The sequence below is a fragment of the Narcine bancroftii genome, chromosome 13 (assembly GCF_036971445.1).
Source record: "Narcine bancroftii isolate sNarBan1 chromosome 13, sNarBan1.hap1, whole genome shotgun sequence".
Lineage (NCBI taxonomy): Eukaryota > Metazoa > Chordata > Chondrichthyes > Torpediniformes > Narcinidae > Narcine > Narcine bancroftii.
This window is the reverse complement of record NC_091481.1, coordinates 43,472,630-43,499,655: the sequence shown is the minus strand read 5'-3', so window position 1 is coordinate 43,499,655 and position 27,026 is coordinate 43,472,630. Positions and strand designations below refer to the sequence as shown.

Here is a 27,026-nt window from a genome sequence, read left to right as displayed (position 1 = left end):
AATTTGGTGATCAAAACTGTACACAGTACTCCAAATTTGGCCTCACCAATGCCTTGTACAATTTCATCATAACCTCCCTACTCTTGAATTCAATACTCCGATTTATGAAGGCCAACATTCCAAATGCCTTCTTCACCACACCATCTACCTGAGTATCAGCCTTGAGGGTACTATTTACCATAACTCCTAAATCCCTTTGTTGTTCTGCACTCCTCAATTGTCTACCATTCAATGTATATGACCTATTTAAATTTGCCTTTCCAAAATGTAGCACCTCACATTTATCTGTATTAAATTCCATCAGCCATTTCTCAGCCCACACCTCCAGCCTTCCTAAATCACCTTTTAATCTACGGTAATCTACCTCACTGTCCACAACACCACCAATCTTTGTGTCATCCGCAAACTTGCTTATCCAATTCTCTACCCCTACATCCAGATCGTTAATATATATAACAAATAATAGTGGACCCAGGACCGAACCCTGAGGAACTCCACTAGTACCAGCCTCCAATTGGACAAACAATTTTCTACCACTATTCCCTGACACCTTCCATCCAACCACTGCTGAATCCATTTCACTACCTCCTTATTTATACCTAATGCCTCCACCTTTTTTCCTAACCTCCTGTGGGGAACTTTGTCAAAAGCTTTACTAAAGTCCAAATAGACAACATCCACAGCTTTCCCTTCATCAACCTTTTTTTGTAACCCCCTTGAAGAACTCAATCAGGTTTGTCAAGCATGATCTACCCCTGACAAAACCATGCTGATTACTCCCTATCAAACCCTGTACCTCCAAAAATTTGTAAATAGCATCCCTCAGAACACTTTCCATCAACTTGCCCACCACAGACGTCAGACTTACAGGCCTATAATTCCCAGGTTTGCATTTGGACTCTTTCTTAAACAGAGGAACCACATGTGCCACCCTCCAATCCTTTGGTACCACCCCCGTGGCCAGTGACATCCTAAATATCTCTGTTAATGGCCCCACTAACTGTCCACTAGCCTCCCTGAGTGTCACAGGGAATATTTTGTCTGGTCCGGGAGATTTATCCACCTTTATCTTTTTTAACACAGCTATCACTACCTCCTCGGTTATCCTTATATGCTTCATGACCTCCCCACTATTTTTCTTTACTTCAACTGGTTCAACATTTTTTTCCCTAGTGAATACCGAGGCAAAGAAATCATTCAAAATTTCTCCCATTTCCTCAGACTTCTCACTCAGCCTACCCTCGCTATCTACAAGGGGTCCAATTTTATCTCTCACAAATCTTTTACTTTTAATGTACTTGTAGAAACCCTTTGGATTCATTTTTACTCTGTCAGCCAAAGCCTCTTCATGCCTTTTTTTGGCCTTTCTAATTTCTTTCTTAAGATTCCTTCTACACTCCTTGTCTTTTCTTTGGCTTGGCTTCGCGGACGAAGATTTATGGAGGGGGTAAAAAAGTCCACGTCAGCTGCAGGCTCGTTTGTGGCTGACCAGTCCGATGCGGGACAGGCAGACACGATTGCAGCGGTTGCAAGGGAAAATTGGTTGGTTGGGGTTTTACACTCCTTGTAGTCCTCCTTCAAATTGTCAGCTCTCTGTTCTTTATAGCTCTTGTACACCTCCCTTTTTCTCCTAACCAAATTTCCAATATTCCTCGAAAACCAAGCCTCCCTATGACTTCTAGCCTTTCCTTTGATCCACACTAGGACATAACTACTCTGTACCCTCAAAATTTCTTTTTTGAATATCCTCCATTTTTCATTAACATCCTTACCTGAAAATATCCTGTCCCACTCAATACTCCCCAAATCCCTTCTTATTCCTTCGAAATTTGCTCTTTTCCAATCCAGAACCTCAACTTTAGGCCTCTCCTTGCTCTTCCTTAAAACTACCCTAAAACTAACAGAATTATGATCACTAGACCCAATTGGTTCTCCAACATTAATGTCCGCTACCTCACCTAAATCGTTCCCTAACAGGAGATCCAGTATTACACCATCCCGAGTCGGTTCTTCTACTAACTGATTTAGAAAACAATCCTGAACACATTTAACGAACTCCAGCCCATCCAGCCCTCTAACCGTATGGGTATCCCAATCAATGTGTGGGAAGTTAAAATCTCCCATGATCACTACCCTATGATTTTCACACATATACAAACATTTCCCTCTTAAATATACACAGTGGCATTTTCTCCCCTTTTTTCCTCCCCACCTTCCCACTCCCCTCCAAAACCAATAAACATTCAACATGTACAATACAATAAAACCATAAACAATGTCATCACACAATGAAAAATAAACAAGAAAAATGTGTCATCTACTTTTACACACTGGATCAAGTCATTTTGTCTTCTTATCATTTTAGGGGGTGGAAGTCCGAGGCAAGTCCTCTCTGTTATGTTCCATGTACGGTTCCCAAATTTGTTCAAATAATGTGACTTTATTTTTTAAATTATATGTTATTTTTTTCCAATGGAATACATTTATTCATTTCCATGTACTATTGCTGTATTCTCAGGCTCTCTTCTGATTTCCAAGTTGACATTATACATTTTTTTACTACAGCTAAGGCTATCATAATAAATCTTTTTTGCGCTTCATCCAGTTTGAGGCCTAATTCCTTACTTCTTATATTACTTAGAAGAAAGATCTCTGGATTTTTTGCTATGTTGTTTTTGGTGATTTTATTTAATATCTAATTTAGATCTTCCCAAAACTTTTTCACTTTCTCACTTGCCCAAATTGCATGTACTGTTGTTCCCATTTCCTTCTTACAGCAAAAACATCTATCTGATAATGTTGGATCCCATTTTTTTTAAATTTTGGGGCATGATATATAACCTGTGTAACCAATTATACTGTATCATGCGTAACCTTATGTTTATTATATTCTTCATAGTTCCAGAACATAACTTTTCCCATGTTTCATTTTTTATCTTTATGTTTAAATCTTTTTCCCACTTTTGTTTGGGTTTATAGCTTATTTCATCATTTTCCTTCTCTTGCAGCTTGATGTACATGTTCGTTATAAATCTTTTAATCACATATGTAATCTCAGTTTATTTCCCAATTTATCCTTTAAATAAGCTTTCAGATGATGATATGCAAACATTGTACCATGAGTTATTTCATATTTGTACTTCATTTGTTCAAATCTTAATAAATTATTTCCCAAAAAACAGTACAAGCTAAAGGAAAGGTTATCTATCGTAAAAGGGATTAGCGGATTTTGCATCAATAATAATTTTGGTATTTGGTTATTTGTTTTTTTCCTTTCTAAGTGAATCTTCTTCCATATATTTAGTAAATGATGCAATACTTGTGAGCTTTTATATCATACCAGCTTTTCATCCCACTTATAAAGTATATGTTCCGGTACCTTCTCCTCTATTTTATCTAGCTGTATCTTAGTCCAATCTGGTGTTTCCCTTGTCTGATAAAAATCTGATAAATACCTTAATTGTGCGGCTCTATAATAATTTTTAAAGTTTGGTAACTGCAAACCACCTTGGTTGTACCTCTCTGTTAATTTATCTAATGCTATCCTCGGTGTCCCCCCTTTCCATAAAAATTTCCTTATTATTCTCTTTAGTTCATTAAAGAATTTATCCGTTAAGGGAATTGGTAATGATTGAAATGCATTGTATCTTTGGGAAGATATTCATTTTAATGCAATTTACCCTCCCTATCAACGTTAGCGGTAATTCTTTCCAATGTTCTAAGTCTTCCTGCAATTTCTTTATTAGTGGCTGATAATTTAATTTGTACAAGTGGCTTAAATTATTATCTAACCTAATACCTAGGTATTGGATTGCTGGTGTTTGCTATTTAAATGGTGATTCTTTTTAAAATTCTGTATAATCCGCATTACTCATTGCCATTACTTCACTTTTATTTGCGTTGATCGATATTTTTTCGATATTTCTTCAATTTCTTATGTAGTTCTTTTATTGATATTTCTGGTTCTGTTAAGTATTCTATGATGTCATCTGCAAATAAACTGATTTTGTACTCCTCCTTTATTTTTATCCCTTTTATTTTATTTTCTGTTCTTATCAGTTCTGCTAATGGTTCTATTGCTGAGGGAGATAATGGACATCCCAGCCTAGTTGACCGACTTAATTTAAATTGGTTCGACACATATCCATTTACTGTTACCTTTGCCAATGGTCCATTATGTAATGCTTTAATCCAATTAATATATTTTTCTGGTAGATTGAACCTCTGTAATACTTAAATAAATAATTCCATTCTACCCTGTCAAAGGCTTTTTCTGCATCTAAAGCAACAGCCACTGTGGCATCTTATTTCCTTGAACTGCATGAATTAAATTAATAAATTTACAGACATTATCCGCTGTTCGTCTTTTCTTAATAAATCCAGTTTGATCTAGTTTTACTATTTTTGGTACACAGTCACCCAATCTGTTTGCTAATAATTTTGCTATTATCTTATAATTTGAATTAAGTAGAGATATTGGTCTATATGATGCTGGTGTTAGTGGATCCTTCCCCGTCTTTGGTATTAGTGTAATTATTGCTGACTTACATGAATCTGGCAAGTTTTGTGTTTCTTCTATCTGGTTCATTACTTCCAGGACAGGAGGAATTAATAACTCTTTAACTGTTTTATAGAATTCTATTGGGAATCCATCCTCTCCAGGCGTTTTATTGTTTGGCAGCTTTTTTAATATATCCTGTACTTCCTCTATTTCAAATGGTTTTATCAGTTTGTTTTGTTCCTTTTCGGCAGTTCAATTTTACTTCTATTTTATCATCTTTCCCCTCGTTCTCAGTTTGGTATAATTATTCATAAAATTCCTTAAAGTTCTCATTAATCTCAATTGGATTATATTAATTTGTTTGTCCTTTTTTCTTGATGCCAATACAGTTCTTTTAGCTTGTTCTGTTTTAAGTTGCCAGGCTAATATTTTGTGTGTTTTTTCTCCCAGTTCATAATACTTTTGCTTTATTTTCATTATGTTCTTCTCCACCTTGTATGTTTGTAATGTTTCATATTTTATTTTTTTGTCCACCAATTCTCTTCTTTTTGTTATATCATCCCTTGTTGCTCGTTCCTTTTCTGTACTTACTATCTCCCTTTCCAACTGTTCTATTTCCCGATTGTCGTCCTTTTTCATCTTAGTTACATAACTTATTATCTGCCCTCTAATGAAAGCTTTCATAATATAAATTTGTCTTTCACTGATTCTGTATTTATTTCAAAGTACATTTTAATTTGGAGTTCAATAAACTCTCTAAATTTCTGTCTTTTAAGTAGCATGGAGTTTAACCTCCATCTATATGTTCTTGGTGGGATGTCCTCCAGTTCTATTGCTAATAACAGGGGTGAATGATCAGATAGCAATCTAGCTTTATATTCATTTTTCCTAACTCTCCCTTGAATATGGGCCAACAACAAAAACATATCAATCCTTGAGTATGTTTAATGCCTACTGGAATAATATGAGTATTTCTTCTCCCTTGGCTACTGCCTCCTCCATATATCCATAAGTTTCATTTCCTGCATTGATTTAACCATAAATTTGGCCACTTTATTCTTTTTGCTAGAGTTTTGTCCAGTTTTATCCAACATTAGATCCAGATTAAGGTTAAAATCCCCTCCTATCAATAACATATCTACAATCTTCAAAAAAATATCTTTCATAAACTTTTGATCCCCTTCATTAGGTGTATATATATATTGATCAAATTCCAGAATTCTGAATATATCTGACACTTTATCATTACATACCTCCCTGCTGGATCTATTATTTGCTCCTCTATTTTGGTTGGTACATTTTTATTAATTAATATATCTGCACCTCTAGCTTTTGAATTATATGATGCTGCCGCTACGTGCCCGACCCAGTCTCTCTTTAATTTATTATGTTCCACTTCCGTTAGATGCATTTCCTGCATGAATGCTATGTCTATTTTTTCTTTTTTCAGTAAATTTAATAGCCTCTTCTGTTTAATTTGGTTATGTATTCCATTAATATTTATAGTCATATAATTCAACATAGCCATCTCATACCCTGTTTACACCTCATCTCTGCTTCCTCACCACCACCATCCCCCTTTTCCCCATTTTCATCTCTCAGTTTTTCTTTTTTAAACTCAATGTAAGACAATACATTTAAAACATAAAATACTTCAACAACTCCCACATCCAATATTCCCTTAGCCTCAAATATTCCCCTCCCCTCTCTGAGTTGCCCCTTATCCCTTGCCAGGCAACCACAACTCCCCTCTCCATTTGGATTGCAAACCCGCTCGCAAGCGTCCACTGATTTCACAGTGACGGTTATTCTCTCCCACCCAACCCTCCCCCAGAAAAGACTTTTTTTACACATATAACAAAGCTCACCCTCTTTTTTTTCCCCTTACTTCCTTTCTTCCCTTCTCTTTCCTTTCTTTAGTTCTTACATATACATTATGTTTACATCTTTATATGTATTTTATCGCCGTTCTTCATTCTTGTTGCATCTCTTCATCTCTCCTTCTGTCCTCCAGGCATTCTGCATACTCTCATGCTTCCTCCGGATCCGAGAACAGTCTGTTTTGCTCCCCAGGGATAAATATTTTAAGCACAGTTGGATGTCTTAACATAAATTTATAACCTTTTTTTCCATAGGATCGATTTTGCTGCATTAAACTCCTTCCTCTTCTTTAAGAGATCAAAACTTATGACTGGATTAAAAAATATTTTTTGTCCCTGTATTCCAATGGTTTATTGTCTTCTCTAATTTTATTCCTTGCCTGCTCCAGTATATTTTCTCTTATCGTATATTTCAAAAATTTTACTAAAACGGATCTTGGTTTTTGATGTGTCTGTGGTTTCGTAGCTAATGTTCTGTGTACCCTTTCTATTTCTATTCCTTCTTGTATTTCTGTCATTCCCAGGACCTTTGGGATCCATTCTTTTATAAATTCCTTCATATCTGTGCCCTCTTCATATTCCTTTTGGCCCACTATTTTTATGTTGTTTCGCCTACTATAATTTTCCAACATATCAATTTTCTGAGCTAACAACTCTTGTGACTCTTTAACTTTTTTGTCACTTTCTTCCAATTTTCTTCTTAAGTCATTCACTTCCATTTCTACAGCCATTTCTCGTTCTTCCACATTTTCTAATCTTTTCCCTATTTCTGTCGTGACCAGCTCTATTCTATTCACTTTTTCTTCTGTACTTTTCATTTTACTAAATTCTAATGTCAACCATTCTTTTAATGTTCTCATTTGTTCTTGAAAAAAAACTTTATCTATATTCTGTCCATCTGTTTTACCTTCTATTTCTATGTGCAGTGCTTGGTCTTCTTCTTCCTCTTATTCTGTGTCTGCACCTGTGTTTGTGTCTTCTTCTTCTCTTCCTTATATCTGTGTCTCTTCTGACTTTCCCGATGAGTTGCTTGTCTCACTTTGCTGGGCTTCTTCTTGCTTGGCTTCTTGCTGTTGGTCCTCTTCTTCTGGGCTACTCATCTGTTGGGCCTCCTGGTGCTGCTCTTCTTTCCTTTCACTCCCTTTCTTGTTGCTTTCCTCTTCTTCCAGCCTAGAGCCCTGGTGTAGGGCATCCCTCAGTTGGTCGCGTTGTGTTTGTCCGCTCCTCAGCTGAGCCCCCCTCCCGTCGGTGTTCTCCTTCTCCTTAGAAAGGGCACTGCAAATGTGCAGTTGCACAATTTTGCTTGGCTCAGAGAGCCATTTTTGCAGTCCAGCGTTGGGAGGTCGCGACTCTGCGGGGTCATCACCATCCTTGGAGAATTGGCTCTCTTCTCCACGACGGCTCCCTGTTTCTTCATGCAGGTAAGGCCTTCTCTTTTCTCTTCTGGCGTCTTTTCTTATTTTTTGCCTGTTGTTTTTACTTTTTCTTTCTTGGGTGCCATTTTCTTTCTTCTCTATACAACTTTATCTTTTATTTGTTATGTTTTGTATTTCTTGAACTTTGTATTTTCTTCACTTTATTTCTTCTTTTCTGGAGAGGGCTGATGTTCCCCTACCGGCCACTACTCCATCATGTGAGACCTCCCTGGTTTCAGGTTGATGGTCGAATAGACTCGATATTGCACAATATTATTCACCATGTCCGAAATTTGAGGCGGGGGGGGGGGTATGCATCCAGGAGTGTGTTCTAATTAATTGTTTGGCTATGGCTAAAATACAAGATTCTGTTGACATTGTGGTTAAATGAAAAATCACACAAATGCTGCAGAAACTCAGCAGGTTTCTCCAGTTGAAGATACATCACCAACGTTTTGGCTGGTGCCCTTCATCAAGGTGAGGGTGAACATGAGAGATGTCTGTATAAAAGGGGGGGGTGGTGATGGTGGGAGATGATAGGTGGGGGGGGAGAAACACCACAGGAAGTGTGGGAGGAGTCTAGGCTGGAGAAAGGAAGTAGGAACTAAAATAACTAGGTGGAGGGGTGGAGGAAAGCTTATTAGTGGAAGCAGTGAACTCAGTGTTCATGCCCTGGGTTTGGAGGGTGCCTAGATGAAAAATGAGGTGTTGTTCCTCCAATCTGCGGGTGGTCAGGGTGGGGTCGTGTGAAAGGCCGTGGACAGACATGTGAGCTTGAGAGTGTGACTCAGAATTGAAATGGTTGGGTACGGGGAGGTTGCTTTTGTTGCGGACGGAGAGGAGGTGCTGGGAAAAGTGATCTCCTAATCTGTGCCCAGTCTCTCCGATGTAGAGGAGGCTACAGAGGGTGCACCAGATGCAGTAAATGAGTTCTTTGGAGTTACAGGTGAAGTTTTGCTTCACCTGAAAGGCCTGTTTGGGGCCTCAGGCTCTGGTGAGGGAGGAGGTGTGGGTGCAGGTATTATACCTTCTGTGACCAATGTGGGCAGTGAGTGAGGAGGGAAGAGAGGACAAGGGATTCACGGAGGGAGCAGTCCCTACAGAAGGCTGAGAGGGGAGGGGAAAGAAAAATGTGTCTGGTGATGGGGTCCTGTAGTAAGTAACGTAAATTCCGATGGATAATGTGTTGGATGCGGAGGCTGGTGGGGTAGTATATGAGGACAAGAGGGATTCTATGTTTGGCTGCAGTCAATTAGTTGCTTGGACTTGTTTTCCCCTTTTACTACCACCACTTGCACTCTCCGCTGGCTGGTGCTAGGTTTGATGACACCTTCAGCGAGCAGACGTATCTCAAACTTTATAAAATCTCGGTCTGCTGCGCTGTACCTCCTGCTCTTGATAGCAATAAGTTTGTAGACTGAGGACAGATTCAGGAAGAGAAGGGTGGGGGGGCGGGTGTCGATATTCATTGTGGAGAGGCTGCATGCGAGTTCTGATTTTAGGAGCCCTCCGTTCCGAACCATTACGAGGTTGTGGGGGGGGGGGGGTAGAGAAACCAGAATACTCCAAGGTCACACTTTTAAGGTGACATAGGAAGTCCAGACACAACAACCGGAGCACACAATTCATCAAGTATATACAGGCAAAATTTACAGAATCTCCCCCCCCCCACCCTTTCAAACAACAGATGTACTATACAATGTTGTTGAACACGCGTAGAATGAGAATGAGACACGAGGAACATGGTAATTGGAAGGATACATCTTTAGGTTGCATTTTTGCACAGTCCGTGAGTCTGAAGCTTCCAGCAGAGCCCGTGTCGATTAGGTAAATGTCCATTTACCTTCACAGTCACTATGGAGTTGCTGAGCTGGTGAGGTCTGTCCTGATCTAGGACCATTGAGGCTAGGTCCCGAGAGACTCCATGCCCCTCACTCGTTGCCCCACCATTCTGGGTTGACCTGCGTGGGTAAGATGCCGTCGACCTCATGGCGCAACAAAATGGCCACCCTCCTTCCTCCTCTGACAATGATGGCGCCGAGTTTGAAGTTGGGTCACAGCAAGATGGCTGCCAAACAAAAGTGGGAACAAGATCTAAACATAAAGATAAAGAATGAAACATGGGAAAAGCTATGCTCCAGAACTATGAGAAATACAATAAACACGAGATTACGCATGATACAATATAAATGGTTACACAGGCAATACACCACACCCCAAAAGTTGAACAAAAGGGATCCAACAGTATCAGATAGATGTTTTCGCTGTAAGAAGGAAACAGGAACAACAGTACATGCAATTTGGGCATGTGAGAAAGTGGAAAAGTTTTGGGAAGATCTAAATCAGGTATTAAATAAAATCACAAAAAATCCAGAGATCTTTCTTCTAAGTAATATAAGAAGTAAAGAACTTTGCCTTGATTTGGATGAAGCACAAAAAAGATTTATTATGATAGCCTTAGCTGTAGCAAAAAAATATATAATGTCAACCTGGAAATCAGAAGATAGTACATAGAAATGAATAAATGTATTCCATTGGAAAAAAAATAACATATAATTTAAGAAATAACATCACAGTATTCGAATAAATTTGGGAACTGTACATGGAACACAACAGAGAAGTCCTACCGTGGACCTTCACCACGTCAAATGACAGAATGAGATGAAGATGAAATGAACTGACCCAGTGTGTAAAAGTAGATGACACAATTTTCTTGTTTATTTTCATTGTGTGATAACATTGTTTAATGGGTTTAATGTATCGTATATGTTGAACGTTTAGTGGGTGGGGAGGGGGGTAGGAAGGAGGTAGGGAAAGGAGGGGGGGAAAAAGGGGAGAAAATGACACTGTGTATATTCAAGAGGGAAATGTTTATGTGTATTTTGGTCAATATGGTTCATAGTGTGAAAAATAACAAATTTTTTTAAAAAACATATAAGAAGAAATAGACAAAATTAAGACGAAATAAGATGAATTCAAAGAAAATGATCTTGAACTTATGTTGATGCAAACTCTTAGTCTGCGCGGATATTACAACATATTATATCATATTCACTATAGTAACATAGACGCAAAATAACTAAGAATCAAAAACACAATGTTTTAACCTTTACATTCTGCCCCTAATTATTATATTAGACATTAATGACTAATACATAATAATTACTATTGCAGATACAAAAGTAAGTATGTTAAGTATAAGATTAGAAATCAAAATGTTCTGCTTCTTGTAAAAGACAGATTTTAGTAATAGGTTGATTTAAGTAACCAGTCTTAGTTTTAATCCACACTTGCTGAACAAAACCTTTCTTTGTCTGGAACTGTTTCCACGATTCTTCCCAACAATCAAGTATTTCTTGGTGCAGAATTGTCCATGATAATTATAATGCCTCCGCACACAAAATTGCATTTATCTTTAGACCATTTTTGTCTTTCTTGTAATAATGAAAGATATTCTTTAATTCATCTTTTCCAAAATAAATCTGGAATAAAGTGCACTTGTCTCCACCTGCATCTTACATAAATATATTCATTCTGAAATTGATCCGGAAGCATTAAAGATTTAGATTTAAAAAGTAAAAGATAATTTGGTGTAAGTGCCTCAATGTCATTTGAATCGATAGAAATTTTTGTTATTGGATGACTATTTAAAATAGCTTCGATTTCGTACAATACTGTCTGAAGATTGTCATCATTCAGTATTTGATTATTCAAAACGGAATTAAGAATTTTCCTAATTGATCTCATCATTCTTTCCCACACACCAATTAATTTTTTTCAGAAGTACAGGAACTTTTGAGAAAGCTTTGTCACTGTAAGACTGTTTGTCTGAACTAATGCTGAAGCATTCTCCTTGACTGTGTCTTTAGTCTTGGATTCGGATTGTTTGTCATTCTTCTTAACTTCATTGAATATGCAGTAACTTGGGATGCTTTAAACTGCATATATCACAACTGAATCACTTATTACAAGTTTTGCTGATGTGTCCACAAGCAACCAAAACATATTCCATTCTTCTTTAAAAAGGTTCATTTCTCGTCCTGTGACTTTTTCTCCAATGCACTGAGTATATACACTTGGAAGATCACAAAATTCATTGCTATTCAATCCAGCAATCTATAAACCTGGAACTATATTAGGTTCAATATTCTTTTCATCATTTGTTGTCTTCAACAAATTTGTGATCTTTTACCATGAAGATTAAGTTTATTCATTAATTCAACAGTACAAAATGATGCAGTACTTCCTTGATCAAGAAATGCATAGGTCTTTAGTGTGAAGCTTCCTTTTTTAGCTTTAACCTGTACAGGAACTTTTGAGAAAGCTTTGTCACTGTAAGACTGTTTGTCTGAACTAAAGCTGAAGCATTCTCCTTGACTGTGTCTTTAGTCTTAGATTCGGTTTGTTTGTCATTCTTCTTAACTTCATTGAATATGCAGTAACTTGGGATGCTTTAAACTGCATATATCACAACTGAATCACTTATTACAAGTTTTGCTGATGTGTCCACAAGCAACCAAAACATATTCCATTCTTCTTTAAAAAGGTTAATTTCTCGTCCTGTGACTTTTTCTCCAATTGTGAACATTTTTCTTAAGCTCGCTTAACTTTACAATACAAGGAGCTTTCCTGAACAGTCTGATCTTTTTCCATTATTTCCTTGTTCTTTCCTGCTTGTATCTGACACAACAGTAACAAAGATACTTCTCTTTGGTTTCTGTTGAGACAATGATTTAGACTTCTTTACATCTTTAAGAACTATTAACGTATGCTCAATATTTCCAAATATTGGTACAGTGTTAACATGCATGTGCCATTCCAAGAGTTGTACAACATCCTCAAAAGTGACATCCCTTGCAGGATGAATCTTAAACTCTGCAATTTTGGTTCTCCATAAGTCCTTCAGCTTATAATGAAATTTGTTGACAATAATCGACAAATTAGCAAGCAAATTCAGCTCTTGTTAATGTTCGCTACTTCCCATTGCATTACAACATCCTCTCAGAAAAAGTGCACATGCTTGTAAAGCCTTTGCATCCTCTGATTTTATTGCTGACCAAGAAAGAATCTTGTCTATGTGGGCCCTTGCAATTTTATGTTCTTCGTCCTAATAATAATGTAATAATTCTTTTGCTCTTTTAAAACCTTGGTCTGGATCCATATATTGACAACTTTTGACTAACTCCTTCACCTGCCCTCCAGTATATTGTTCTAGGTAATACAGACTATCTTTATCGATTTTAGTATGACTTTCAATGTGATGTTCAAAGGATTTCATGAATGTCAGATATTGTAATGGATCTCCATTTAAAAACTGGAATTTCCTTCTTAGGGAAACCATATACATAGCAGAAATTCCATTTTGTCTTGTTATAAGTGATAATATATTGGATTGTCCACCATGGCTTGTGACTGGTTGTCTTGTTGTGAATGGAGCAAACGGAACTTGAACTGGTGCCATAGGTGTAGGACATTGAGTTGTAAATGATGGCATTGATGTTGGAGTATGATCACTTTGAATGGTGGATCTTTTCTGAAATACTCTCCTTGGGAAGATTCATATGTTGTGCACTCTGAAGAGATTGAATGTTGCTACTTGCCCTTTCCACAGGGTTGGTCATTGTCATTTGAGCTCTCGTAGCACCACCCGTGGTTCCTTGCTCGGGTAGACTAGTTTCCTGTGACCCATTGATCTGTGGAATGTTAGGTGCGAGCCCTTTGAGTGATAGATCTTGCAGAAGCCTGAGCGAATGCTTTTACTTTGGCCATCTTCATAGCATATTGTTCCTCAAGCTCTAGTATTTTCTTTTCTCTCTTCAATAATCTTTTTTGTTCTTCACTAGCCATTTTTAACTTCAGTTGCTGAATCCTCATTCCAGCTTCTTGCCTTAGTTGCTGATTCTTCATTTCAGCTTCCATATCTTCTAAAGCACATATTTTCTCCAACCACTCTCATTGTGCAGAGGTATTGCTTCACGAATAGCTGAAATACTTGAAGCATGCGAAGCTGTACTTGCTCTAGATGGCTTTGAAGACTTTGAAAATCTTCCTGTGCTCATAACCTTGAAAATACTATTATCAGGATTCACATCTGAACTTTCAGATACCGCTGATTGAACTTTCCAGGTTCTAATATATCCTAATTTCAAAACATGTCATCTTCATGGAAACGTGAGGATGATATTCTGAATTACTATCTTATTAATTCAATAGAGCAAATTTATAGATGCAGTTTAATGTAGCTTTATTTGTTGATAAAACAGATAAACATTTTGCATAACTTTGCATTAAGATTTTCATAATGGTGAATAAACAAAGTATTCAGCTCTATTTAAAGACATAACGATATTCAACTTTAAACAGATGTAAGAAGTAGACATAATTAAGACAAAATAAGACAAATTCAAAGAAAATGATCTTGAGTTTATGTTCCCTTCATAGTTAATCAAAATATGAGATATTATGACATATTACATCATTGTCACTATGGTAATACTACAAACAATACTCCTTCTTAAAGAGATAGACACCGCATTAACTAAGAATCAAATACATAAGGTTTTAATCTTTACATCACTAATGAGCAGTCCAACCACATTGACACCATGGTCAAGAAAGTAAACCAACACCTTTACTTCCTCAGATGTTGATAGAAATTGGAACTTCCACAATGTCCCTTATCAATATTTATAGATGCGCCATATAGAGTACCCTGTCCAGATGCATTGGTTTGAGAAACTGCAGAATATTGTGAATGCAGCTTAAGCCATAACTGAAGCCTAGCTCTCCTCCATCTGCACTTCCCACCACCCTAGGAAAAACAGTGAACATATTAAAAGACCTATCCCACTGGCCACTCTCTCATCTCTTTCCTGTTGGACAGAAGTTGCATGAGTTTGAAAACACACACCTCCAGATTAGAACGTAGAACATAGCAGCACAATACAGGCCCTTTGGCCCACGATGTTGTGATTACTAAAATAAACCCACTCAGCAAACTAAATCCTCCTTACCTCACACCCATAACTTTCTTGCATTCATGTGCCGTTGTAAGAGTCATTTAAATGTTCTTAATGTACCAGCCTTCTTCGCTTCCTTGCCAAGGAATTCCAGGCACCCACAGCTATGTGTGTTTTTCAAAACTTACTCCTGATGTCTCCCCTAATCTTTCTACCCTCACCCTCTGATATTTGCTATTGTCGCCCCAGCAAATATATGCTGGCTGTCCATCCTAGATATTGCCTTTCCTAATCTTATAGATCTCTATTAAGTCACCTCTCATCCTTCTTCATGCCAAAGAGAAAAGCCCCAGTTCTGCTCACCTTGCCTCATAAGAACACATTCTCCAGTCCAGGTGACATCCTGGTAAATCATTTCTGAATCCCATCCTTCTTGTAATGGGGTGACCAGAACTGAACAGAATATTCCAAATGTAATCTAACCAGAGTTTTATAGAGCTGCAACACACATGTCACTTGAACTCAATCCCCTGACTAATGAAGGTTGGCATACCATAAGCCTTCTTAACTACCTTATCAACTTGCTCAGCAACCTCGAGAGATCTAAGGATTTGGACCACAAGGTCCCTCTGGTCTGGCAGATGGAGTACAATGTTAGTAAATGCAAGGTCATCCATTTTGGTAGGAAAAATAGAAGAGCAGATTATTATTTAAATGATGAAAAACTGCAGCATGCTGTCATGCAGAAGGACTTGGGAGGGCTTGTGCATGAATCGCAAAATGTTGGGTTGCAGGTACAAGTTATTAAGAAGGCAAATGGAATGTTGGCCTTCATCACTAGAGGAATTGAATTCAAGAGCGGGAGGTTATGATGCAACTGAACACGGTACTGATGAGGCCACTCCTGGAGTACTGTGTGCAGTTCTGGTCTCCATACTTTTTTTTGAATATTTTATTTAAAATTTTAAAACCATAATACATTCAAATAATAATATGTATAAGACAATACATGTGGTACATAAAGTAAACCCTCCCTCCCTCCTGACCATCCCCTCCCACCTCCCTCCCAAATACCCCTAAGAAAGAAAGAAGAAGTAAGATGATCAATGAATATATAAATTCAAATCAACTGCCATGAAACCGAGGACCACCAACAGGACGAGCTAATGAGACCTTAAATTTTCAAACCAATTTGTAAATTTGTAAATTTGGGTTCCATATTTGCAAAAAGAAGTTTTAGTTATCATGTAAATTATGTTGCTTTCAAGAGGAATACAAGATCTCATTTCAATATGCCATCTCTACGTCCCCAAATCCATATCAGACTTCCATGTAATAGCTATACATTTCCTTGAAACAGTCTTAAAAAAAATAACATTGGATCCAATGAAATTTTAACTAACTCTTCCTCAAAAGGCTTTAATTTGTATCCAAAATGACTTAACACTGCTAAGTTGAGTGAAAAAAAAGAACCTGTCTCTTTATGAGATCTAAAGCATAATTCTAAAGAAATTAAATCTTTTTTTAAATTTTGAGGTGTTAAATATAATTGATGTAAAAATTATATTGTAGTAATCCATATCTTACATTAATAATTTTAGTCATATTATCTGTTTCAAGATGGTCACGTGGTTTTGCAATGGAGAGTAAAACAAGATTTCTTTGTGTGTGTGTGTGTGTGTGTGTGTGTGTGTGTGTGTGTGAGAGAGAGAGAGAGAGAGAGAGAGAGAGACAAACACACAGAGATCAGTTCTACAGTGATACAGTCAACAACAGTAGCTGGGATTGGAACAGAACAAGCTGGTAAGCTTGTGGAAAACCCCAATTGGAAGATGGGTTGTGAGTTCATAGTTCAGCTGGTCAAAGCCCTTGTGGTTCATTCAAGAGGAGAGGACTGACTGTCTAATGTTTCACTTGGAATAAGAGTTATAAAAGGAACTCTGTGGTAACCTGAAAGAAAGAGGTTATCATCTGGGCAAGTTTCGTCAGCAAGACACTGAAGTGGCTGATTAAAATAAATCGGTTGTGGATGTCCTGGAACATCAGATCTCTCTCTGAAAACTGATAAGAACCTTCCTGAGCGGTAACCATTTACCTTTCAAGCTCTAAAGCCTGGTGAACTTTATAAATGTTAATTTCTGTGCACAGTATACGAATTGCCTGCAACGAGTGAACTTGGAGGAATGAGAAGTGAGATTGGACTGTGAACCAAAGAACTTTTCTGAACTTACACACACATTACATACATGTGCACTTAGAATTAAAAGGGGATTAAGTTAGGTTAGTTAATAGTAGTTAAAGTTTGATCCTGTTTTCATGTAAAAAGATCATTAAAAGCAACTTTTGTTTAAGTAACCATTTGTCTTGGTGAATATCTATTGCTGCTGGGTTTTGGGATCCTCTGGGCTTGTAACAAGTGATATTCACATCTGCCAAAGCTTCAAGTTGGTAGAGAAGTTACCTTCACATCTCTCTTGGCTGTCTTAAAATGGACCATTTTCTTTTTTTACGTCTATATTCATTTTATCACTCCTGAAACCCGACTGCTTATTTGCTGCTGGGTTTTGGGGTCCTCTGGGCTCGTAACAGCATTCCATTTATAAAGAACTTCTTGTGTAGATTTTTCATCTATTTTGGTTAATTCTATATTAGCCCATTTAAAAAATTTATATAAATCAAACATTCCATTATTTAATTTCAACTGAGCAGCTTTATAATCATTTTTAAAATGTGGAAGTTGTAAACCTCCTAATTCAAATTTCCAAGTTAATTTCTCCATGGATACTCTTACCATTTTACCTTTGCACAAAAATTTCCTAATTATTATCCATACTTGAGGAAGGATATACTGGCCTTGGAGGCAGTCCACAAGAGGTTCACCAGGTTGATCCTGGAGATGAGGGGGTTGATCTATGAGAAGAGACTAAATCACCTGCGATTATACTCACTTGAATTCAGAAGAATGAGAGGAGATCTTATAGAGACATATAAAATTATGAAAGGGATAGATAATTTAGAGGCAGGAAAATTGTTTTCACTGGTAGGTGAGACCAGAACTAGGGGGAACAGCCTCAACATTCAGGGGCGTAGATTTAAGATGGAGATGAGGAAAAACTGTATTTTCCAGAGTAGTGAATCTGTGGAATTCTCTGACCAGAGAAGCAGTTGAGGCCGACTCCTGCTCCTATTTCTTATGTTCTTGTATCACACTGTTAAGATTCTATTATTAACCATGCCCTCCACCTTCAAGTTCAAGCTTGGAAAATGCGTTACTTCATATTTATCCGTATTGAACTCCATTGTGAATTCTCTGCCCAATTTTGTATCCTACCTATATCTATGGCATCCTTCTACACTATCCACAAATCCTCCAAGGACAGTTTCCTCTCTGCTGTTATCAACCTGCTATCAAAGGGCAGAATGGTTAGTGTAAGGGCATCATGGTTAGTGTAGCGGTTAGGGCAACACTATCCCTGTTCGAATCTGACATCGTCTGTACATTCTCCCTGTGAGCTGTGTGGGTTTCCTCTCACATGCTACAGTTTCTTCCCACCCTCCATAAACATATGATTGATGTATTTGGGTAGTCAGGGCTCAAGGGCCAGAAGGGCCTGTTGTCATACGATATCTTTAAAAATAAATCTATTAAGTAGATTTCTCATTAGTAAAATGATGTTGCTCATACACTTTATTCCTCTGTAAAACTATATTCTGCACTTTTGTACTATCAGTTGTACTTTTGTATGTGTTGACTTGCCTGGATAGCATGCAAAATAAGGTTTTTCACTGTACGTGATAATTAATTCATGTTCACTTCCCATTTTAAATTTTAAAAAATTTATTTTTAAATTTTATTTATAAATTTTAACCACAAAGAATTCACATAATTGATAATATTACAAATAGATGTGGCATATATAAAAAAATTAAAGAAATTCCCCTTCTAACCCCTTACTAAAAAGAAAAGGAAGAAAGGAGGACAAGAGACCCTCAACAGGAGCGTTAATTACTTTAAGGTTTCTTTTAATATACTGAGACCTTAAGGAGAAAGGGAATTTCAAAGCTTGGTTTCAATATTCACACCCACATTTGTAAATATGGGCACCATATCTTCCAAAATATATGGTATTTATCTCTTAAATTATAAGTAATTTTCTCAAGTGGTATACAACTCCAAACTTCCACGTGCCATCTTTCTATACCCAGATCTATATCAGACTTTAAAGTTATGGTGATGCATTTTCTTGCTAGTGCTAAAACTTTCCAGACTTCTGTCTTCTGATGAGTATCAGCTCATCCCACCCAACCTGTTTATATTGTTAACTCCTACAATCCAGGATCCAACTTGGTAAACATTCTCCTTTTTCTGTACTACCTCCAATGAAAATACAATTTAGATACTTCCTGAAATATAGAAACCAAAACTACTCAGCATTTTGTGTCTGTCTCAGCAGTGACACGGATAAAGTGTTCTCTGGTCATTACTCCTGACGATATGAAGGTAGACGGGTTAGTGTTTTCAAAAAGGCAAATGTTGCCTTAGCTTTCCTCATTGCTTGTTGTCCCTGCATGGTAATGTCTTTGATGCTCAACAATTCCTGATCCCCTTCACTGTAACACTTTTTAGCAGTATATTAAATAATAAATTGTTTTTTTCATCCATAATGGACAAAATCAAACTTTTCCAGATTATGCTCCACTTGCCAACTTCTTGCCCATTCACTTGACCTGTCTGTCTTCCTTTGTGGCTCCTGTCTCTTCCTCATAACTTGCTAACCCTCTTATCTTTGTATCATCAGCTTCAGTCTCTTCATCCAAGTCATTAATAGAGATTGTAAGTCATTGAAGAGCCAGCACTAATTCTTGCGGCACCCCACTATTTACTAATTGTTAATCTGAAAATGACCCATTTATCCCAATTTTCTTCTTTCTGTTAGCCAGCATACCAGTAGTAGTAAGAGGCTTTGCAGATTCTCCCTGGAAAAACTCCATGCCAGCATCCTCTGGCTTCTTAATCCTGTTTCTTCTCCAACCCTCTATCCCTGCTCCCTGTTTCAGCTCTACAAGCCCAATTAGATCTCTCCTCCTCTGATTCTGGCTGAATCTCCACACTGTTGATGCCCACTGTTTTGTCCATATTCTCCCTAAAACTGCCCATCTTCGAGACAGTTTTTTCACAACTTAACTCTTTAACTTGGCCTTTTCTATGGATTTCTATGGCTCAATATCAAATTTTGCCAAACTACTTTTGTATGATGTTAAGATCTCATGTAAAGGCAAATTGTTGTTGATGATACCAATAATTGATCATCATCATCTTTCCAAAACTGAGATCAACAAATGTTTTATCAGGTATGAGTATCGGAGATACAAAACAAAAGCACTTTTGTTGATAAATTGGATGTGGTTATCACTAACAAGGCGAACAATTAAAAACCCATTCAGACTAGTTCTTGAGGTAGAGGTGGCTTTAAATCACTGCAGTTTTTTGATGAAATATGATGAAATCTCTACATCCTAAAGAAAGATGCAGATTATCTGGGCAATGTGATCCTCACACCTATTTCAGTACATAGCCGTGTCCTCCCTGCTGTGTTCATGACATAGAATTATAGACATGCTAGACTTTATCAGTTGAGGGAGAGGACATTGATCATAAATTGTTTATCTCATGCTTAATCTTTTACAAATATTTAAAAGCTTGTAACTTGTTTTCAGCCAATCTTTATCTTTTGACCAGAATTTTCTAATTAAAATGAATATTGGTGCTTACTGATATTACCCTGTTACGAGCCCAAAGGACCCCAAAATCCAGCAGCAATAGATATTCGCCACAAACAAATGGTTATTTAAACAAGTTATTTTTAATGAACTTTAAACATGAAAAATAGAATCAAACTTTAACTTATCTCTATACTTAATTCTAAGCGCACATGTATGTAATGTGTGTGTAAATTTAAGAAAAGTTCTTTGGTTCACAGTTCATTCTCACTTCTCCTTCCTCCAAGTTCTCTGGATGCAGGCAATTCTTATACTGTGCACAGAATTTAACATGTATAAAGTCCACCAGGCTTTGGTGCTCGAAAGGTAAATGTTTATCGCTGAGGAAAGTTCTTGTAGGGTTTGCAGAGAGAGATTTGTTGTTCCAGGATTTCCACAACCGAGGTACCACCATTAGTCACCTCAAGATCTCGCTGATGAAACTTACCCCATCAGGGTTCTCCAGATGGTAACCTCTTTCTTTCAGGCTAGGACAGAGTTCCTTTCTGTTCCCCTTATACCAAGAGAAACATCAGACAGATAGCACTTCCAGCCATTCACTACTCTGGAACTTTCTTCAGTTTCCAACCAGCTTTTCCTGGCTTGCACTGTTCAACTGCTTTCAGTGTCACACACACTAGCTGAGAGAGCTTCTTGAACTTGTATTCTCCCTCTCTCTCTCTCTCTCTCTCTCTCTCTCTCTCCATCTGCCAACTGCTAGAAAGCGCATGTGACTCTCTCACTTGCAAAAAAACCCCACCTTCTTCAGCAAATCACAGGAGTTCTCCTCTCTTGGTCAAATTGTTGTCTTAGATAAACAAAACCCAGCAGTGACCTTTCTGTGAGCACACTGTAGGTACCTTTAAACAGCCATTTTGTCTCCTCCAAGACAATGGTCTACTCATTTCATTATGTCATTTCACTTAGCACCTACTTGTGAAATATACATAGCATTCTCCATAGTTTTTGCAATGTTCCTGAATGTGAATTCTTCAGTATTCCAAATAAGATCTGTTTTCAAATGTGTGTATGTAAGTAACCTATTCTAATTTTACCAAATACTCCCAAATATATATACATCGCACCTCTGACAAGGAACTGCAAAGCTATGATTAATATGTGACTTTTTTTTCAGAAACATCCATCTGAACAACTTGCTATTGCATGTAAAATGCTTGAGAATGCAATAGAAAGCATGGCTACAGCTCGCTCAGCAGCTGTTTCATCAGATGGAAGTTTGTTGATTGACTGTAACCTTTTAAAGGTAAGAAAAGACTTGAATGCTTAAGTTTTTGGAGCAAATTTCACCAATGTATATGGAAGGCAAGGCTATCAGATACACTGCTTTTCAAATGGTTGAGGATACCATTGATGGATGCAAATTGGAAGTGCATTTGAAGGGTTAATTTTAAGCCTTTTTCACCTGGTGGAAGCAGGAGGACAGATCAGTAAAAATAACCTCTTCAACTTGGTCATATTACTCATTTCTTTCCTGTAGTTTGCAAGCCCAAACACCAAAGGATGACTATGTTATCCTTTTATAAAGTTGGAGGTGGGATTTTGAAGGTAACCCACCTCCAACTTGTATTATAGCCATTTCAGTTTGCCACGGTTGGGATAATCTTGGGGATTCTAAAAGGGAAATTTGAAAAATAGAGTTCCTACCTCTTATTTCAAGGTTTTTTTTCAACTGTTCAATTTATTTTGCTTTGGTTTCTGTTACAGGACCTTATCCATGAGTCAACTGAAGAATCAGATCCACAAGAAAAATATGAAGTATCAAAAGGGAATCCTTATAAAGAAAGAACTATCCAAAGTCTTCTCATGGATTTGCATCTGGAGCTTTTTCACGTATATTACAGGGTGGCATTTAAACTTTTCAAAATAAATCTTGGTTAGTTATTATCTTTGTATCTCTAAAAAGCAGTGAATATAGTAGAGCTTTATAATATATATTAATTTTTTTACAATTCAAAGGTTCAGGTTAGTTATTTATCATCTGATTGCACAAATACAACCAGACGAAACAGCATTCTCCAATCGTCAGTGCCAAAACATACAAACACATAAACAGACATACACGCATACAGACAAGCGATTTATATGCAGAAAAAATATACATATCAAAAATTGTTAATAAATAGAAGAGTCTCAGAGGGTTCGTGTGAGCAGTTTTTAGTTATTCAGCATTCTCACTGCCTGTGGAAGAAGCTGTTTGTCAGCCTGGTGGTGCTGGCTCTGATCCTCCTGTATCTCTTTCTTGGTGGGAGTAGCTGAAAGGTGCTGTGTGTGGGGTGGAAGGGGTCCTCAATGATTTTCTGTGCTCTTTTCAGACATTGATCCCAATAAATCCCATCAATGGGGGGAATGAGACTGCAGTGATCCTCTCTGCCACTCCAATCCAATTCTCTAGAGTAACTGTACCAGCTTAAAAGTTTATTTTTATTTTAAAAAAAATTAGATTTACAACATGATAATAGGTCCTTCTGGCCCACCAGCACATGTCGCCCAAATATACCAATCATCCTCCATTCCCCATATGTTTTGAAGGGTGGGAGGAAACCAGAACATTCTAGGTAAATCCACGCAGACATGGGGAGAATATACAAACTCTAACAGAAAGACTGGATTCAAACTTGGGTCATTGTTGCTGTAATAATGTTGTGCTAGCCGTTACACCATCCATGCCATCCAAAATAATACAATGTAAAATGTAATACATTGAAAATGTACTATACATAATATACTTCAACATCTGTCTGCTTAAGGCAAACAAAGAATCACTATGAGCATTGCTCAGCGTCCCTAACAAGAGGAGAAAGACAAGCAAAAGAGAATCCCTTCAGAGACACTGAGTGTCCATTGATTCTGATTCAAACCACTGGCAACCCAAGGACTAGATCCAAACTTGCAACACAATCAAGTAGCATTCAGCACCCAAGGCTGTACGGGACCCCTTCTTGCCCTCAACATCCTCTTGATTCCGAGTTCCAATACCTGGTTCCCACAAGGCAGTCATGGGTTAAAATTGTACTTCAAAAAATATTTGTTTAAAAATTGTTTTTTGTTGTGAAACATGGAATCTCTTAATGTTTTTATACAGCTCTTGAATTGTTGACCAAGCAAGTTCTGTGAAGCTTCCACCCTTCTTACTATCTGTTTTTTAAGTGTTGACTGATGACTTCCCAGTTTTATTTTTTGGATAAAAAAATATGATGGAAATTTGTAAAATTATGATAGGACTAGATGGGGAAGATAGTGTCTTTTACCTTGGGCAGAAATGTCAAAATACTAGAGAGCGGAGCTTTAAGATGAGAATGGGTAAGTTTAAAGGAGATACAAGAGGGAAGTCCTTTACACAGAATGTGGTAGATGCATGGAACTGTCAGACCACAGATCTCTCTGTCCTTCCACACTGTTAAGAACCCTGCCATTAACCACATATTCAAGTTATACCTTCCAAAGGGCATAGTTTCACACTCATCTAGATTGAACTCCATCTGCCATTTCTCTGTCCATCTCTGCATCCTGTTTATATCCTGTTGTAACCTATGTCAACTTTCTACGCTATCCACATCACCTCCAACCTTTTGACTCACTGGTCAAAAATTCCAGGATTTTCCCTCTTACCTTTCTTCAAGAAAGGGACTACATTTGTCATTCTCCAATCCTCCGGTACCTCCCCTGTGGCCAGAGAGGATGCAAAGATAAGATTATTTTTGAACCCCATGCCATAAGAAGTGTGCAAAGGCCTTAAAGAGGAAACAAAAGATAATCTTTGGAATTTTTTCATTGTGTCAGAATCAGAAATAGATCCTTTGGCTAGAAGGAAGAGAGGTGACTTAATAGAGATTATGAGAGGCTTAGATAGGGTAGAGAGCCAGCTCCTTTTTCCTTGGGTAACAACAGCACATGCTCGAAAACATCAATTTAAGTGGAGCAAAGTTTAGCGGAGATGTCAGAGGTAATTTTTTTTTAACATAGAGTGGTGGATGCCTGAAATGCATTGTTGGGGGTGGTGGTGGAGGCTGGTAGAATAGGGTAATTCAAAAGACTCAGTTAGGCACATGGACATAAGTAAAATTGAGGGTTGTGGGTATGAGTTAGGGAAAAATTAGGTTGTTGTGGAGTAGGTTTCCACAGAACGTCTGAAGGACGTGTACTGTGCTGGAATGTTTTATGTTCTAATTAAATTTATTGTCATTGTAATAAAACAGTGTTGTAGTAGCCCTCTAACTGGATGTGACTCAGTACCCAAATGGCCGATAAATGTGACGACCACACAGACTACATAGGGCCAACGATCTCATCCCAGGTGACAACCTGCAAGGCAGGAAACAATGAGCAATGGCGGGAATGCTGACCAATCCGAGGCTGGCGCTGCTGTGACGTCACTCATGTCATCAGCAGGGAGAGAATATAAGCAGAGCTGCCAGTGCAATAAATCAGTCTTCGACTTCTTGGGTGTGTGTCTTCTTTCCACACTTAGCGGTAGCGCGCACACTACATTGGTGACCCCAGCAGGTCCAACTAGCAGTTGGACCCGAAGATGATGAACCAGGTGGCTCTTCATGCGATTTCATTTAAGCTGCCAATGCTGCGTGGCCGGACAGGCTGAGGCCCAGTTCCACCTTCAACAGATCACCACTGATGTCACATGTTACTACTACGTGGTAAGCTTTCTTGACCAGGATATGGAAGCAAGAATTGTGGACTTCATGCGGAAGCTTCAGGACCAAGGCAAATACGACGCCCTCAAGGAGCTATTAACCTGCACCTTTGGGCTCTCACATTGCAAGTGTGCCACCCGACCTTGCATGTGGATGAATTTGGGGACAGAGTCCTATCTGCCCTCATGAGCGAGATGCTCACCTTGCTGAGGGACACAGGCCTCACCCACTCTTCAAGTAGATTTTCCTGGAGCAGCTGCCCAAGGATATCCGACTTTTGTTCACTAATGAGGACTCAGCAACCCCAGGAAAGTCATAGTCCTGGCAGATGTACTTTAGAGACCGAAGAAAGAAAACGGTGTGGCGGTACACCATTAGGCAGGCGAACCAGCCCTACTTGTCACCCACGTGGCGGGGCAGTCAGCCAAAATGGCACCGTAGGGGGTTTCCTCCTGACCTTGCCACCGGGCTCAAAAGCCCACGCTTGGGGACCCACGTGATGCCCCGGTGACGTCGGCCCCCCCGCCCCAGCATGCTCAGCCAGGTCCAGGCTGGGAGTATAAGGCCAGCCAGGCAGACTGCAATAAATCAGTTTTGCTCGTTGAACTCAACCCTTCTGGTTGTGCGATCCTTCAGTTAGCAGTGTAGCTGCCGCTACAATTGGTGACCCCGACAGGTTCAAACATCTTTGAACCCAACATGAACGACCCTTTGATCAATGCTATAACCATCAAGCTTCCTGACTTCTGGGTTCAGGAGCCGGAGACCTGGTTCAGCTACGCAGAGGCTCAGTTTCACCTCCACCAGATTTCATCGGATTCGACCAAGTTTTACCATGTGGTTGCTGCCCTGGACCAGGCCACCGCCAAACGATTGCTGCACCTCGTTCAACACCCACCCGTGGAAGATAAATACGGGACCATGAAACGGGTACTCACCGCTCCTTCGGCCTCTCCAGGCATCAGCGTGCCACTCAGATGCTGCGCCTCGACGCCTTGGAGGGGCAGAGCTCCAATTGAGTTGATGGACGAGATGCTCGCACTCATGGGCGATCACACCAACTGCCCACTCTTCGAGCGCATCTTCCTCGACCATCTGCCTGAAGTCATCCAGCCGCTACTTTCCCAGGAGAGCTTCGTCGACCCTAGAAAGGTTGCTCAAAAGACTCAGGAGCTATGGCTCGAACGATTCCCGGAAGGCTCAGTAGTCCAGCAGGTTATGAGTCACGGGCATGTCCATGCCAAGCCTTCCTCTCGCGCTATGGTGGAACACCCGGCCCCTGCAGAGGCCTCAAAGAGCATAGCCAGAAGCAATTTGTCCACTTCAGGCCTCTGATTCTTCCACCAACACTGGGGAGCCAAGGTTCAGAAGTGTCATCAGCCATGTTTGTTCCAGGGAAATGAGCAGGCCGACCGTTGTTAATGGCTGTGGCGGCTGGCCAAGAACACAGCCTTCTCTACCTACAGGATTCAGTCAGCAGCCCACGCTTCCTCGTCGACACCAGGGCCCAGATCAGCATCATCCCAGCCACAGCCATCGAGTCCTGGAACCAGCCTCGAGGATCTCTCCTCCGTGTATCCAATTCAACGAAGATCCGAAAGTATGGAGACAAGAACGTCCACTTCTAGATCGGCCAACGGAAGTTCTCGTGGAGATTCACCGTTTCGTCCCTTCCAACCGCCATCCTGGGTGTTGACTTCCTCCTCATCGACGGACTCTTGGTCGACATTCAAGGTAGGTGACTGGTAGATACCCGTACCATCCAATCCGTTCGCCTCAACGCCTCCCGCACAGAGCAGCCGCAGGTGGCCACGGTCAGCACGCCCAAGGATGAGTTTCAG

At 39.0% G+C, this 27,026-nt stretch overlaps 1 protein-coding gene across 1 annotated transcript in view; it reads left to right on the top strand.

The window, feature by feature from the left end:
• The window catches only part of cfap54 (cilia and flagella associated protein 54), a 1,315,566-nt gene that overhangs the window by 865,121 nt on the left and 423,419 nt on the right, over positions 1–27,026 (top strand). The window contains exons 17-18 of the mRNA XM_069909968.1: positions 21,651–21,779; positions 22,241–22,409. Coding sequence (XP_069766069.1) covers positions 21,651–21,779; positions 22,241–22,409 — 298 coding nt within the window. The remainder of the gene's footprint in view (positions 1–21,650; positions 21,780–22,240; positions 22,410–27,026) is intronic.